Source organism: Eurosta solidaginis, chromosome 4, assembly GCF_040869045.1.
Source record: "Eurosta solidaginis isolate ZX-2024a chromosome 4, ASM4086904v1, whole genome shotgun sequence".
NCBI classification, from domain to species: Eukaryota; Metazoa; Arthropoda; class Insecta; order Diptera; family Tephritidae; genus Eurosta; species Eurosta solidaginis.
This window is the reverse complement of record NC_090322.1, coordinates 243,028,371-243,041,188: the sequence shown is the minus strand read 5'-3', so window position 1 is coordinate 243,041,188 and position 12,818 is coordinate 243,028,371. Positions and strand designations below refer to the sequence as shown.

Sequence of the window (12,818 nt, the reverse complement as noted above, 5' to 3'; positions counted from 1 at the left end):
AGCTTATAAAATAGGAGCTTGTTTCAACTTATGACGGTCTTTTGATAACACACTTCCATGAAACTCCCAAATGCACTTCTTATCTGCCAAACGACCCTCATTAAATAAAAAATAAAGACTAGTTTCTATATTTTGCTTACCCAGAAGCTGACTTTTCGAGATCCACTTACTGCTAGCACGCACACGAACAGCAACACGCTGCGACACATATCGCACACTAACTACAAAAGAGTCACAGCTTAAAATTTTTCAAAATCGGTTTTTTTCCATAAACCAATTCACAGTACAGATCTCTAACTGCCCCTTAAATTTAGTTGTCATTATTTTCTCCTTTAACTGTAAAATTACCGTTATGCCAGTTTTCGTGTTGATTGCATCGCTTGCGCTCTATCAACTAAAGAGTAATGTTTTTAATTGTGTCAATCTGCTTAAGAACAAGTGAACAGTTTTATTACGCATAAAGTGTATTATTTTAAATTCTGACTATATTGTTGCAAACAACTTTTAACTTTGTTGTGTATTATTTAAAATTGTGTCTTTTTATACGTAAAGAGTGAGTAAAGTTGCTTGTATTATTGCGAAATGTGCCTTTTTTGATAAAATAATTTTGAATGTACGAGTAGTAAGTTTTTTTAGAAATAGTTATAATTCGAAATTGCTATATATTTTGTCCGTAAACAAATAATTACAACAAAATTTCGTCAATTCATTTTATAATGAAGGTATCCTTCTTTGTAAAACTGGATTTCGGTATAACATTACAGACGTTTTCACATAAACCGTTTTTCTTCTCTCCTGAACATTTACATTTTTTCAAGTTGTGACTCTTTTGTAGTTAGTGTGCGATATTTGATACTTAAGAAGATCTTCACACCGACCTGATGGCGATTTGCTGTGCAAAACAAGAATATCAAGCTTTTAATCATCGCTCATGTCATACCAATTTTGCAGCATCAGACATCAAATTCTTATCAGCCAATCGCATAAATAGAGAATTTCCATTAATCGAGACTCGTGAAATTTCGCTATCAAAATTCGCGAAATTGGCCATTACAATAAAATTATTAATAAATCACTTAACTTATAACTGCTGCCCACACTGTGACATCAAAAAATTGCGACCTCAACGATAAGGAAGGTAAGAATTTGTTGTAACATCTTACAGCGGTTTGATTGGTATCAGAATCCAGCATAAAAAGAAAGGAACACTAAACTACTTGGCTGTCTCCTGATCCAATAGCACGAAACGAAATGTATCATATCGTGATGTATGGAAAGTATAGCACAAGGACCCAGGCTGTGCGCACTCTACTAAATCCAAATATGGGCTCAGACCACTAAACGAAGTTTTGCCCTCGAGGCTCAACGAATGTTTCCCATCAAAAAGCTGCTCACAAAATTGATAGCTGATAATTACTCTCCTCGTGTCTAATACTTGCTCACCGCACTTTCGACAATTACCCGAGCATTGGGAGCATATTTCTATCTCACTACGTACAGCCGCTGCCGAGACTATAGGTTTTCACTTGACGGCGAAGTCCCTTTCCCACCAAAAAACCAACGCCGTTGCTCTGTCTTATTAAGATGAAATAAGAAAATATTAAGCATAAAAAAAAATCCAAAAGAAATTTAAATATTTGTTTTTGTTAAACTATTAAGATGTTTATTGCAAATTGTATAGGAATTTTATTTATTATTTGGAGGCTGCCGTGGTGTGATGGTAGCATGCTACGCCTACCACACCGATGACCCTGGGTTCACGCCCAACATCAAAATTTTATTAACAAGTTTTTTCAATTATAAGCAAATTTTTCTAACGCGGTCGCCCCTCGGCAGTGTTTGGCAAGCACTCCGAGTGTACTTAAGCCATGAAGAGCTCTCAGTGAAAACTCATCTGCCTTGCAAATGCCGTTCGGAGTCGGCATAAAACAAGTAGGTCCCGTCGCGCCAATTTGTAAAAACAAAAACTTAAGAAAAGCACGGCGCAAATTGGAAGAGAAGCTCGGCCTAAAATCTCTTTTGAGGTTATCGCTCCTTATATTTTTATATATTATAAGAAATTTAAAAAGATTTTTTTATTTGCTTTTGTCAATACATAATTATTTTATTTATTAAAAAAGGAAATAAATTTTATTAGTTATTTAATTTATTAATATTAAACATATGAAACTGTTAAAATAAAATGAAAAAATTTAAAAGAATTTTTCATCTAAAGAAATTAAAATTTTTTATTTATTTTTGGTTTTTGTTGTTTTTTTTTTTTGTTTTTGTTAAACTATTAAGATGTTCTTATGAACTTCTTCTGAAATGAAATAAGAAATGTTTTTTTTTTCAATTAAGGAAGGTTTATTGCAAATGTTACAAAATGAAAAAGGAAATTTAAAAATATGTTTTGGTTTTTTTATCAATTATGTATGAATAGTAATCTTTTTCTTATATTTTTTTTTATTATTTTTTCTTATTTTTTTTTTATCAATAGAGAAATATTTTATTTAATAAAAATGTTTACATTCTATTCAAATTCGAAGAAAACCGCCTTTTTATATTTTTTCTTTGATGACCACTATGTAAGTTTGTCTGTTTCTTAGTTTTTATGTGCTTTCGAGTACTCCGCAGAAAAGGGTTACCAATAAACATGTTGTTACTTGGGAATGGCAGTGGTACCATTTTGTTTAACTCAATAGGTGCACCATGCTTGTTTTGATTATGTTGCCTGGGTAAATGGGTTTGATGATATTGCTTCTCTAATGAAGCGTTCATATTTATTAAGAGCGTCCTCTGGATATCAGCTTCATTTAGGCTTTCAATATTTTTTGCAGTATTTTCATTATTAGAGTTGTCATTTAATTTAGTTTTTTTAATTTTAAAAAGGCCTGACATTTTATGACTGCTCTTAGTTTGAATGTCTTGGTTACTCAAATTATTTTGTTCGTTACTCGAATAGTTTTCTTCAATTGGTATTCCTATTTGAAACGGATTTGGTTTGATCAAATTAAGTTTTAGTGTATTTTCAGGATTCGAGTTGCCATCTACAACAGAATTTACATTAAATTTGGCTTTCGTTCGCGAAATTTCCTCCTCTTTAACATCTTCTTTTGGTAAAAAAATGTTTTCTATTGGCAAACTATTGTATATTGCGCTTTTCGTTGGCATTGCATTGATATTTTGTGTATTCATAACATTGGAGTTGCTACATAATTGTGCCTTGACAGTAAGTTTAGGACTTACGCTTTTTTGTTTGTCATCTTTCGCATTAATATATTGATTTTCGCATAATTTTAGCTCAATCGGTATTCCATTTTGTACGGGATTATTTATAAATCTTAGTTCAGTATTTTCTAGGCCGGAGTTGCTACTTATCGTAGAATCATCTACGTCCACTATGAACCATTGAGCATTCTCATCTTCCATTCCCAAAGTGTTCGGCTCTATCGGTATTCCATTCGGTATTAGATTATGTGTATGTATATTTGTGATATTTATATTATTTATTGTATTACTAAAGTTGCCACTGAGTGTGGGTTTTTGATTAAACAAAGCGTTTACTTGTTCCATTTGAGCTTTAGTGAGTTCCACTTTTTGTAAATCATTTTGGTTGATAATTAAAGAATAATTTCTTTGTGTTTTCTTATCATTATCAGCGCTGTCACTTTGATCGGGTTTTAGCTGATCTTCAGTTAGAGCTACTTTACTTAAATAGCCTGGTGGTATTAGTTTTCCATTTGACTGTTTGGTTGTATTCTTGTCCTTCGCAATGTCACTGACCATGAGAGGAGCGCTGCCACCATTTCCTACTTTATTTTTCTCCGTAGGCATTTGATTGAGTCCAAAATTGACATTAAATATGAAATTAGTCCAATCAGTATTATTCACATTTTCATTATTCATCATGTCATCTCCAATAACCTCAGTACGCCCATGCTCATTGTAATTATTTGGAGTTTCGTGTATTCTTGATATTACAGTGTCTTCATTGTTGTCACCAATGGGCTGTGAATTGAAAGTGGAAGTTCCTGTTTCGCTTATGAGAGTTGGAACATTTTGTTTAAAATTATTTGCAAGCCAGCTTTTGATTGTTTCGCTATCTTGTGACGAAGTAGTAGTTTCATTTTCCAGTGGCGGACGAAATTCAAATGGTTTCAGAAGACTTGTCAATTCATTTGACAATTCCTTAGGTGTTTGCACTGGGGTTGGCTTGGTTCTACAAAAAACGAAACAAAGAAATTTAAGAAAATAAATGAAGTGGTAACATGGATAAATTTTGCAATCAATTTTATTTGCATGAGAAAAATTGATTGCAAAAATTTTAATCACCTATTTATATGGATCAATTTTGCAATCAATTTTAGTTGCATCAACTATGATTGCACAGAGTTTAATCACCCATTTACAGTAAAAAAAGTATTGAGAAAAGTGAACAAAATATTACTTCAAAAAAATCTGCACAAATCATTTCTCCAGACACAAACATTTTACAGAAAATTTCTAATTGCCAGTCAGAAATACATATAATGAATTTAAATGTAGAATTCAATAGAATGGCTGTTATCAATGTCCAAATGTGTAGATATACAGTGCAAAAAATTAAATTTATTCATTGCTTTCACAGCTTTATTGCACGTCTGTTTGTTTTACTATTCCATCTTTATAAAGTTGATTGCGCAATTGATCAATGTAAACAACATTTTAGATAGTTTTTAAGCAATCAGGTTAGTATTATTAAGGCATTCAGATGGTTCAATTTTTTAATCAATTCCAGTTAATCGATTTTTTTTTTAGATAGTTTGAAAGAATGAAAAATTTCTAAAAAATTAAAATATTTAATTAGGAATAAAATGAGGAAAAAAGTGGAAATCCCTACACAAATAATTGTTTTTAAGCGTTCATATGTAAACAAAGCCAGAGTTGCATAAAATAAATAATCGAGTTGATCCAGAAGTTGACTGCCTACAAACTTTATTGCAGTCAATTATTGCACGACCGTTTTCACATTCCAATCAACCACAGTTGCATGAGAAAAGTTGTTGATGGAAATTGCCTCAGCAGTTGATAGACTTTTTTAGAAAATTTTATTGAATGGAATTTTACTTAAATGTAAAAAAAAACAGCATTTCAGAAAATTATCAACTGCGTTGGTTTAAAGTCTGGTTTTCTACGAACTTTATTGCACGCAAGTATGGCACGCTAATTTATGCCTTTCAATTTCCAAGATCGGAACGAAATTGATTCCAAAATCGATAAATAAAAACAGCTTTCTATATAAATAACGGTGTGAGAGTTTTGTATGTGGAACTTACGGACAACAAATTATTTCTTCCACAAGCGCAAAGCCACAATTGGCTACATCGGAACTTTTGAAACCCAACTCATGCATAATAGCTGGCAACTCTGTGCATTTGCTAGCTACTAAACAAGTGCCGTTATATTTGCCAAAACCACATGGGTCATACTCTAAAAAAGCAATTATATATTTAAAATTTTTTTTTTTAACTAAATAATGTTACTAAATTAAACTCACCATAATATATTTGAGCGCTAGCAGGTTTTAGTTGAATGGGTAAATCAATTGGAGCTGTGCTTTGATAGGGTACTGTACCGTTGACTTGTACTTCATCATCATTGGAATTGCCAATAAAGACGGGGTTAGCACGAAATATGTTATAAATTTTATTTATTTCCTCTTCAGTTGGATCTCTGTTGTGTTTCCGGGTTTCCTCTGAGGACATTTCATCACTTTTCCCCTCATTTGAAGTAAATCGTTCAATGACATCACCATCCGTGATGTCTTCAAAGGAACCAGGGCTATCAAATTTATCTGTAGCCTGTTGATCATTATAATCGTCTTTGGGGTCTATGCTTGAAAGCATATCTTGAATTTCAGTGCCAGATAGTTCGGTAGAAGTAGATTCATCTGTGTGAGGTGTTCCTCCTGGTTTTGGCCTAGTTCTAAGAGAGCAAAAAAAATATTTAAGAATTTTTTTACTCATTAATTACTTGAAATAAATGATTGTAACCATAATAAATAAAACTTACGGACAACAAATAATTTCTTCGAAAACAGCGAAGCCACAATGTTTCACATCGGTATTCTTTAAACCCAACTCATGCATAATAGCTGGCAACTCTGTGCATTTGCTGGATAGTAAGCAAAAGCCTCTATATGTGTCGGAATCACAGCGATCATTCTCTTTAGAAAAATATGTAAAGATAAATTTAATAAAACCACTTGATTTCGAACTAAACTCACCATAGAAAACTTGAGCGGAAGTGGGCCTACAAAGTGTACCGTAAAGAATGAGCACCCATTTGATTAAATTGATTCTATAAATTATACGCATTTTGCCTTTTAGCACAGGGTTATGAGATGATATTTATCTACAATTAAAAGAAGTAAAGAAAATACTTAGGTCAAACAAACCGTAAACGTGTAGATGGGAAAAAGTAAAATTTAATTTGGATTTTTCATTTCTCGGCCATAAGACTTCGTCAAAGCAAACAGCTAAGTATAAATTTGCCCCAATAAGAAAACATAACCTGAGGTTAGGGTATATCTCCAAAACATCCATCACCAACACACCATCGTTACTTTTATAAACGTTAGAAACCCCGATTTACCTTTACGTATGGATCAAGATTCCTCAAAAGCGTTTCCGAAATCTCAACGAGCCTACTGTAAACCTCTCTACATAAACGTCTCTTCGCCCGGTTTACTCGAGAGTAAAGATTTTTTTATAAGGGCCTTCTTTAACATCCAAGAATCTTCAACAAAATACAGCCACAGACCATTGAACTTGGCCTACTGGCACTGGTTGTCGTATCGACTGTTATAGAATTTGTCAGCATACTGCTGAGTGGTAGAACGGTAAGGGAAAAGTGAGTAGGGCCGACGGTTCGAAGAAACTTGAGAAGCGTGTATGCCATATAGAGGTATTATTTCTAACCTGCTTCAGGCTGTGGTTGTGAACCAACTGCTTCAGAACTTAGCGGGTGGAGACTGCCAAGTATTGCCCTATGAAGGCAAATCTTTGTAGGAAGAGACTTCTGAATACACTAAGCGTCATTTGACAAGGGTATTTGTTTACCCTAGCAAACCGGAGCTCTTTCTAGTTACGAAGAGGTACAAGATTCCTGAACTAAGACCAGCCTCATTTGAGGGAAAAGCGCTGATGCTATCTATCAGAGTTAAATACCTTCAGATTATTTTTGACTGCACGTTGTCATGGAAGTTAAATGTGGATATCAGGCTTCGGAAGGCTTCGATTATCTTGTATTGCTTATATTCTTTTCGATGGGACTCTTGTCTAATAATCAGTACTAAACACTTTTACCACGGATGCTACGCGACGCTTTAACTACTTAGCCTCAGTGAATTCGAGGCTGTTAGGAATTGCTTGAGTACACTCGCAGTGGCTTCGAACTACTTTTTATTACAAAGTATTTGAATGTCAAGATATAAGGAGTGCTAAAACGATGTTGCCAAATGGGAGTTCATGCAGTACGCCCAAATATTCTGGACAGCTCTAGCTTTGTTATGCCGTACAGAGGACGACGGGTTGTAATCATTTAGTAACTTTATGCTCAGCTGTGCGGCCTTTACCAGAAGGAGGGATAAATATATCCATCGGGAGGTAATCGACTTTCCGTACATAATGCCCAGGTCGGTAGGTGAATCCGAACAGAGAAGATTAGTGGGGAAGGGTAGGAAGCAGAAAAGTAATTTCTTACTACCTGGCAGTAATAAAACTTGTACACCAACTGAGAGTTGTAGTCTACCCAGCGAACTTGGATTCATATAGCTGTTGCGACTCGAGGTTCTGACAACCTCAAGTTCCTCACAGAACATGACCTCGAAGTACGTCAATAGTGCTATTTCCCGTTACGTAATGGTTCAGTATCTGGAAAATTGCCATCTACCTCGCTTTAGCTCCCGAAAACTGGCGAGGAGTCTCTTTATCGCTACAAAAGGCAGTGGAAATAGGTCGAAGGAATTTAACTAAAAGCATCCATACTGCAACCGGTATGAGTTGGAAGATGCAGCGATTGGATAAAGTCGATGAAAAAATTTCCCGATAAGATATCCATTGTTGAAAGAAATAAGGTTCCTACTTTCAGAAAAGCAACTACCTTTACCCACCAAAGTGTATCGATAGCATGCACCGCCTACCACACCGAAGATCTTGGGTTCAAGCCCTCGGCAAACAACCTCACAACCAGTTTTTTCAATTAGAAAAAAATTCTAAGCGGGAGCGCTCCTCGGCAGTGATTTTGCAAGCACTCCAAGTGTATTTCTGGCGTGAAAAGCTTCTCTGTGAAAACTCATCTGCCTTGCAGATGCCGTTCGGTGTCGGCGTAAAACATATTGGTCCCGTCCCGCCAATTTGTAGAAAAAATACAAGAAACAAAAGTGGAACAGAAGGTCGGCCTAAAATCACTTCGGCGGTTTTCGTGTCCTGCATTTATTAATTTTTTTAAGCTATTGCATAGATTTTATCACTGGCTTGGCGACTAAATCAAAAAAAAACCGTAACGGATATTTGTCAAAAAATATCCGAAAAGGCCCGAAAAGGTTCGAAAAGATTCGAAAACCTTCATAAAGGTTCGGTGTTAGCAACAGGCCAAATACATAATATTGGATCTCTATCACAATCAGCGGTGGGCAGGTTACCAAATTGAGAATGTGTTAGTAAACACGAACGCGTAGCGAGCACGAAAGCAAAATCAATTATTTATTTAGTTTGATTTCAATGCTTGTATGGTGAACATATGTCACACGCACTCTTTGGTACTCTGTTTTAAGCATGCGTGCGACACTTCCTCACCGTACGACCATCGAAATCAAACTAAAAGAGCTGTCGTTGATTTTCACGAAGTAGCCATTGTGCTATCGCTTATCGTATACATACATATATGGTCGCTTACAAGCAAACCTAATAAAACCGCACTGCGTTTTTATAGCGCACGCAAACAACCGGCGTTTTTTGCCCTAACCCAAATAAGCATGCGATGCGACAATGTAAAAGCATGTGTGCAAACGTCAAATCTAAATGTCACGCAGAACAAAAATTGGAAATCGAGTTAGGTTTTCACGCAGCAAATTTAATTTGAGTTGCTCTCATACAAGTTGTATGTGCATGAGACATTTTTGACAGAAAATGACTTGCGTGCGTTTATATTAGGATGGCTTGTTAGCAGGTGCTAAGCTCACGCCCACCCCGGATCATAAAGTTAAAGTTAAAGTTAAAGTGAATGTTAAAGTTAAAGCGAAAGTTAAAGTTAAAAATAAAGTTAAAGTTAAAGTTAAAGTGAAAGTTAAAGTTAAAGTTAAGGTTAAGGTTAAAGTTAAAGTTTAAGTTAAAGTTAAAGTTAAAGTGAATGTTAAAGTTAAAGTTAAAGTTAAAGTGAAAGTTAAATATTAACTTCTCATTTATTCAATAAAAGTAAAAAATTTGTTTTCTTATCGGTCACCACGCTTAAAAAGGTTAACTTGAATTAATATCAAAGAAAACAAAATGTTGCATAAATATTATAATTGCATAAGTTGATAATATGCAATAGCTTTACCGGGGCAGTCCCCGAGTGGCAGACGTTCTTTTTTTATTTAACTGCTTTTAAAGCTTCAAGTCAGACGGAGGGAGGAAATAGTGGTCAAATGCTAATAAAGCAGAGAACAGACGAAATAGATTATAAGCGAAAAGGAAAAAGCATGAAGACTTCGGTTTTCTCGGGAGGCCTAAGGTAGGTACAACTATAAGCCCTGCTTTCGCCGAGAATGTGAATGCCATCGCGAAGCAGTACTTGATTGCGCAACTTATTGATCTTAGTAATTCCTTTAAGCAGATGTCTACCGAAAGCTGACTTCAGGACCAGTGAAACGTAATCATTCTTTTTATCAGCGGACTGATGCAGTGAGGTTAAGTTGATACGATATAGGATGGCTTGGGATAGTGGTTGCAAGCCTGCATAGGCAAGGCGCAAACGTGTGGATTGAAGTTGTGGATAGAGCCAAATGCCAAGGTGTGGATTCCATGGTGAGGTAGGAAGATGAGCTGCTATGTCTGAAACGTAAGAAGCCAACTAGCAACTGCAGGATACATTTTACACGAAGCTTAGAAAATTATTCTGGGGCATAGGCGGTGTTTAATTGCGCCTCAGGAAAAGAAGCCCTTCACACAACGATCATAATACGCTGCAGCATGGGAAATAGAAAGGACCTCGAAAACCTTAAATCGTGGCAAGTTACTTTGAGAAGATGTTGGCATGGCAATTTAATTTGTTAAGCTGAGAAACTGTAAAGTTTTGTAGTTTGCTCTATAACGAAGAGATCTGGTTCGAATTAAGGGAGCTCTTGCAACAACTTATCCTTTTGTATGGAATGCAACGCTAGCTATGCAACCGGTTAACGTTCTAGAAACACCTTTCACTACCCGATCTTTAATTTGGCTTATTTAAATTGTCAACGGGGTTGTGAACTGCCTGCACTTCTTCATAGAGATAAACACAGGAAAGTAAACTTCCTTTCCTTCTTTGAAAGCCCCCGAAGTAAGTCGCAGATTCAAGTTGCCCGATCTACGTAGTGTCTTTCAAGCGGAAATCGTCGCTTTCATGGGTATATTGGATGAAAAGCTTCTCAGTGATCTCGCATTTAGGAAATTTTGCATTTCCTTGCGTAGGAGAACAGCTCTGAGCACAGAAATGGCGCAGTAAACGATGATCTGATATGAACTCATCTCGCTTTCGATAACTCCGATTTTAGGATTAACATCACTCAGATTTTTTTGACAGAATGGGGACTTGCCGGCCAGACTTGACTAGAAACACTGAACTTTATGTTAGAAAAAGCAGAGAAATTTTACTACAATTCACATGAAGCTCGCAGTCCTTGCACTTTTATGTTAAGATGGCTGTTTTTGATGTTGTTGTATTAACGATAAAGACACTTCCCGAAGGCTTTGTGGTGTGTTATCGATGTCGATGGTCCTTTGCCGGATATAGATCCGGTACGTTCCGGTAACAAAGCGCCATTCAGGTACTAGCCCGACCATCTCGGGAATGATTAAATGACCACATTAAACATTCAAGGCCTTCCCTCCCTCCCCACCCCCTAATGAAACAGGATTCGCCGCGGGTAGGTGAGGTTGACAATTGGGTTAGAGGAGCTATATATTGCGCTGGCAACCCCTTGAGAGGGTTGCGCTACACAACCCCTTAAATCCTTAAGATGGCCGTGTAGTAGTACGCAAGCCACACCGAGATACGTCTACAAGTTGTGTTTGTAATGATACCGAGATACACACCAAAAGAACACCAAATTAAAAAATAAAACTTCATTGTATAATGTCTTTGTTCCACTTGCTTTTATCAAATTTCGTTGGAAGGCATCGCTTTTTCTAAGAATCTCGATCACTTTTTTAACTGAACTGAGATAACCAAAATGTTTTTTTTTTGCAAACCGATTTCGATTTCCTTTTTCAAATAATTCGAAGTATAAATACACAAATCCATTTCAGTATACACAAATGTAAACAGATCGTAGCGAAAAGAGCCTTGACCGTTTTTTTTATTTAAAAACTGTTTTCTCTCGTACTTACTAAAGTTTTTTGCTCCTAACAAGTGCTTGGCTCCATAACGACTGATCATTTTTGCGAGTCTGTGAATACTTAAGATGAAAGAAATTTGCAATATTTTTGCTGATAACACTTTGAGGCCTACACGCATTTGGTAATTTGGTTTACGTTATTTACTTGAAATGAACTTGATCTAATTTGAAATCAGTTATTTTATAATCGAAGTTTAATGCCACTTTAACTGAAGCAAAAGGACGCACAGAAAAAACTATAAATTTCTCTAAAAAGCTAAGTATTTTGCGGGATTCCGAAAATTAACTCAGTTTTATTAACTAAAAAATTAAAAACAAAAAATTTTAAAATGAATATTTCCTCACCCCCGATCATATCTGTGGTGGAACTCATTAACTTTTAACGATACGAGTAATTGAGATTTTACCTAATCATTTCAATGAAGATTGCGCTATTCACTTACTCAGTTTTAGCATGGCTAATGAGGTGATCTTGTTAAAGCTATAAATATACTCTCCGAATGTTTTGGTGACTGTTATGATGTTGATGGTCTTTTGCCGAATATAGATCCGTACCGTCCGGTAACAACCACCATTAAGGTACTAGCCCGACCATCTCGGAAACGATTTAAAATGACCATAAAGCTCCGCCACCTCTAGTTCCATTAGGAACTTGAGGTTGCCAGAGCTCCGCCTGCTAAATATGTGTATGATATATTCATACTGGCAGTAATATTCGCCTCGCATTGGTGAGTTAGACAATATTGTTACGGAGGGTGTGAACTGCTTGATCAACGAGGTGTTCATTTTAAAGCGGTTTTATTTAGCTTGACTTGACAGGCCGGCCGCACGGCCGTTGTGGACGAATTTTGTAATTAAACTTTAAGTAACTTCCGGATAAGCTACACGCTTGAAATTTGGAATACAGTTCAGAACCCGATGACAATGCAATAATAAGAAAAAACTCCGATAGGTGGCGGAAGGATCGAGATATTCAAAAAAAATCGTATTTGTGGTCCGATTTGCTTCATATTTGGAACACATAATACATACATGAGACTAAAAACTTGAAAATAAAATAATTAAAAAAAATTTTAGTTAAACGGTTTTATTGAAAACAATACTTACATGAAGTAATAAATGGCTTATTTTGTTTTGTTGATTTTCCGACAGGGTGGATAAATGATGTATATTGAAACGGTTTTCCGTCAAATTTGGTTTTGATACAAACGGGTTTCGGCGT

General features: G+C 35.7%; 2 protein-coding genes across 2 annotated transcripts in view; one reads left to right on the top strand and one right to left on the bottom strand.

Moving 5' to 3' along the window:
• The first annotated feature begins 405 nt into the window (after positions 1 to 405).
• The window catches only part of LOC137251171 (serine protease persephone-like), a 71,089-nt gene continuing 58,676 nt past the window's right edge, over positions 406 to 12,818 (top strand). The window contains exon 1 of the mRNA XM_067785321.1: positions 406 to 553. The gene's annotated coding sequence lies outside the window, so the exon portion shown is untranslated. The remainder of the gene's footprint in view (positions 554 to 12,818) is intronic.
• On the bottom strand, positions 2,323 to 11,660 carry LOC137251168 (asparagine-rich protein-like). Its single transcript, XM_067785299.1, has 6 exons — positions 11,589 to 11,660; positions 6,248 to 6,375; positions 6,034 to 6,187; positions 5,519 to 5,946; positions 5,298 to 5,451; positions 2,323 to 4,201 (listed from the first exon to the last, which is right to left on the bottom strand). The coding sequence occupies exons 2-6, from the start codon at positions 6,336 to 6,338 to the stop codon at positions 2,506 to 2,508; spliced, it is 2,523 nt and encodes an 840-aa protein (XP_067641400.1). The 5' UTR covers positions 6,339 to 6,375; positions 11,589 to 11,660; the 3' UTR covers positions 2,323 to 2,505.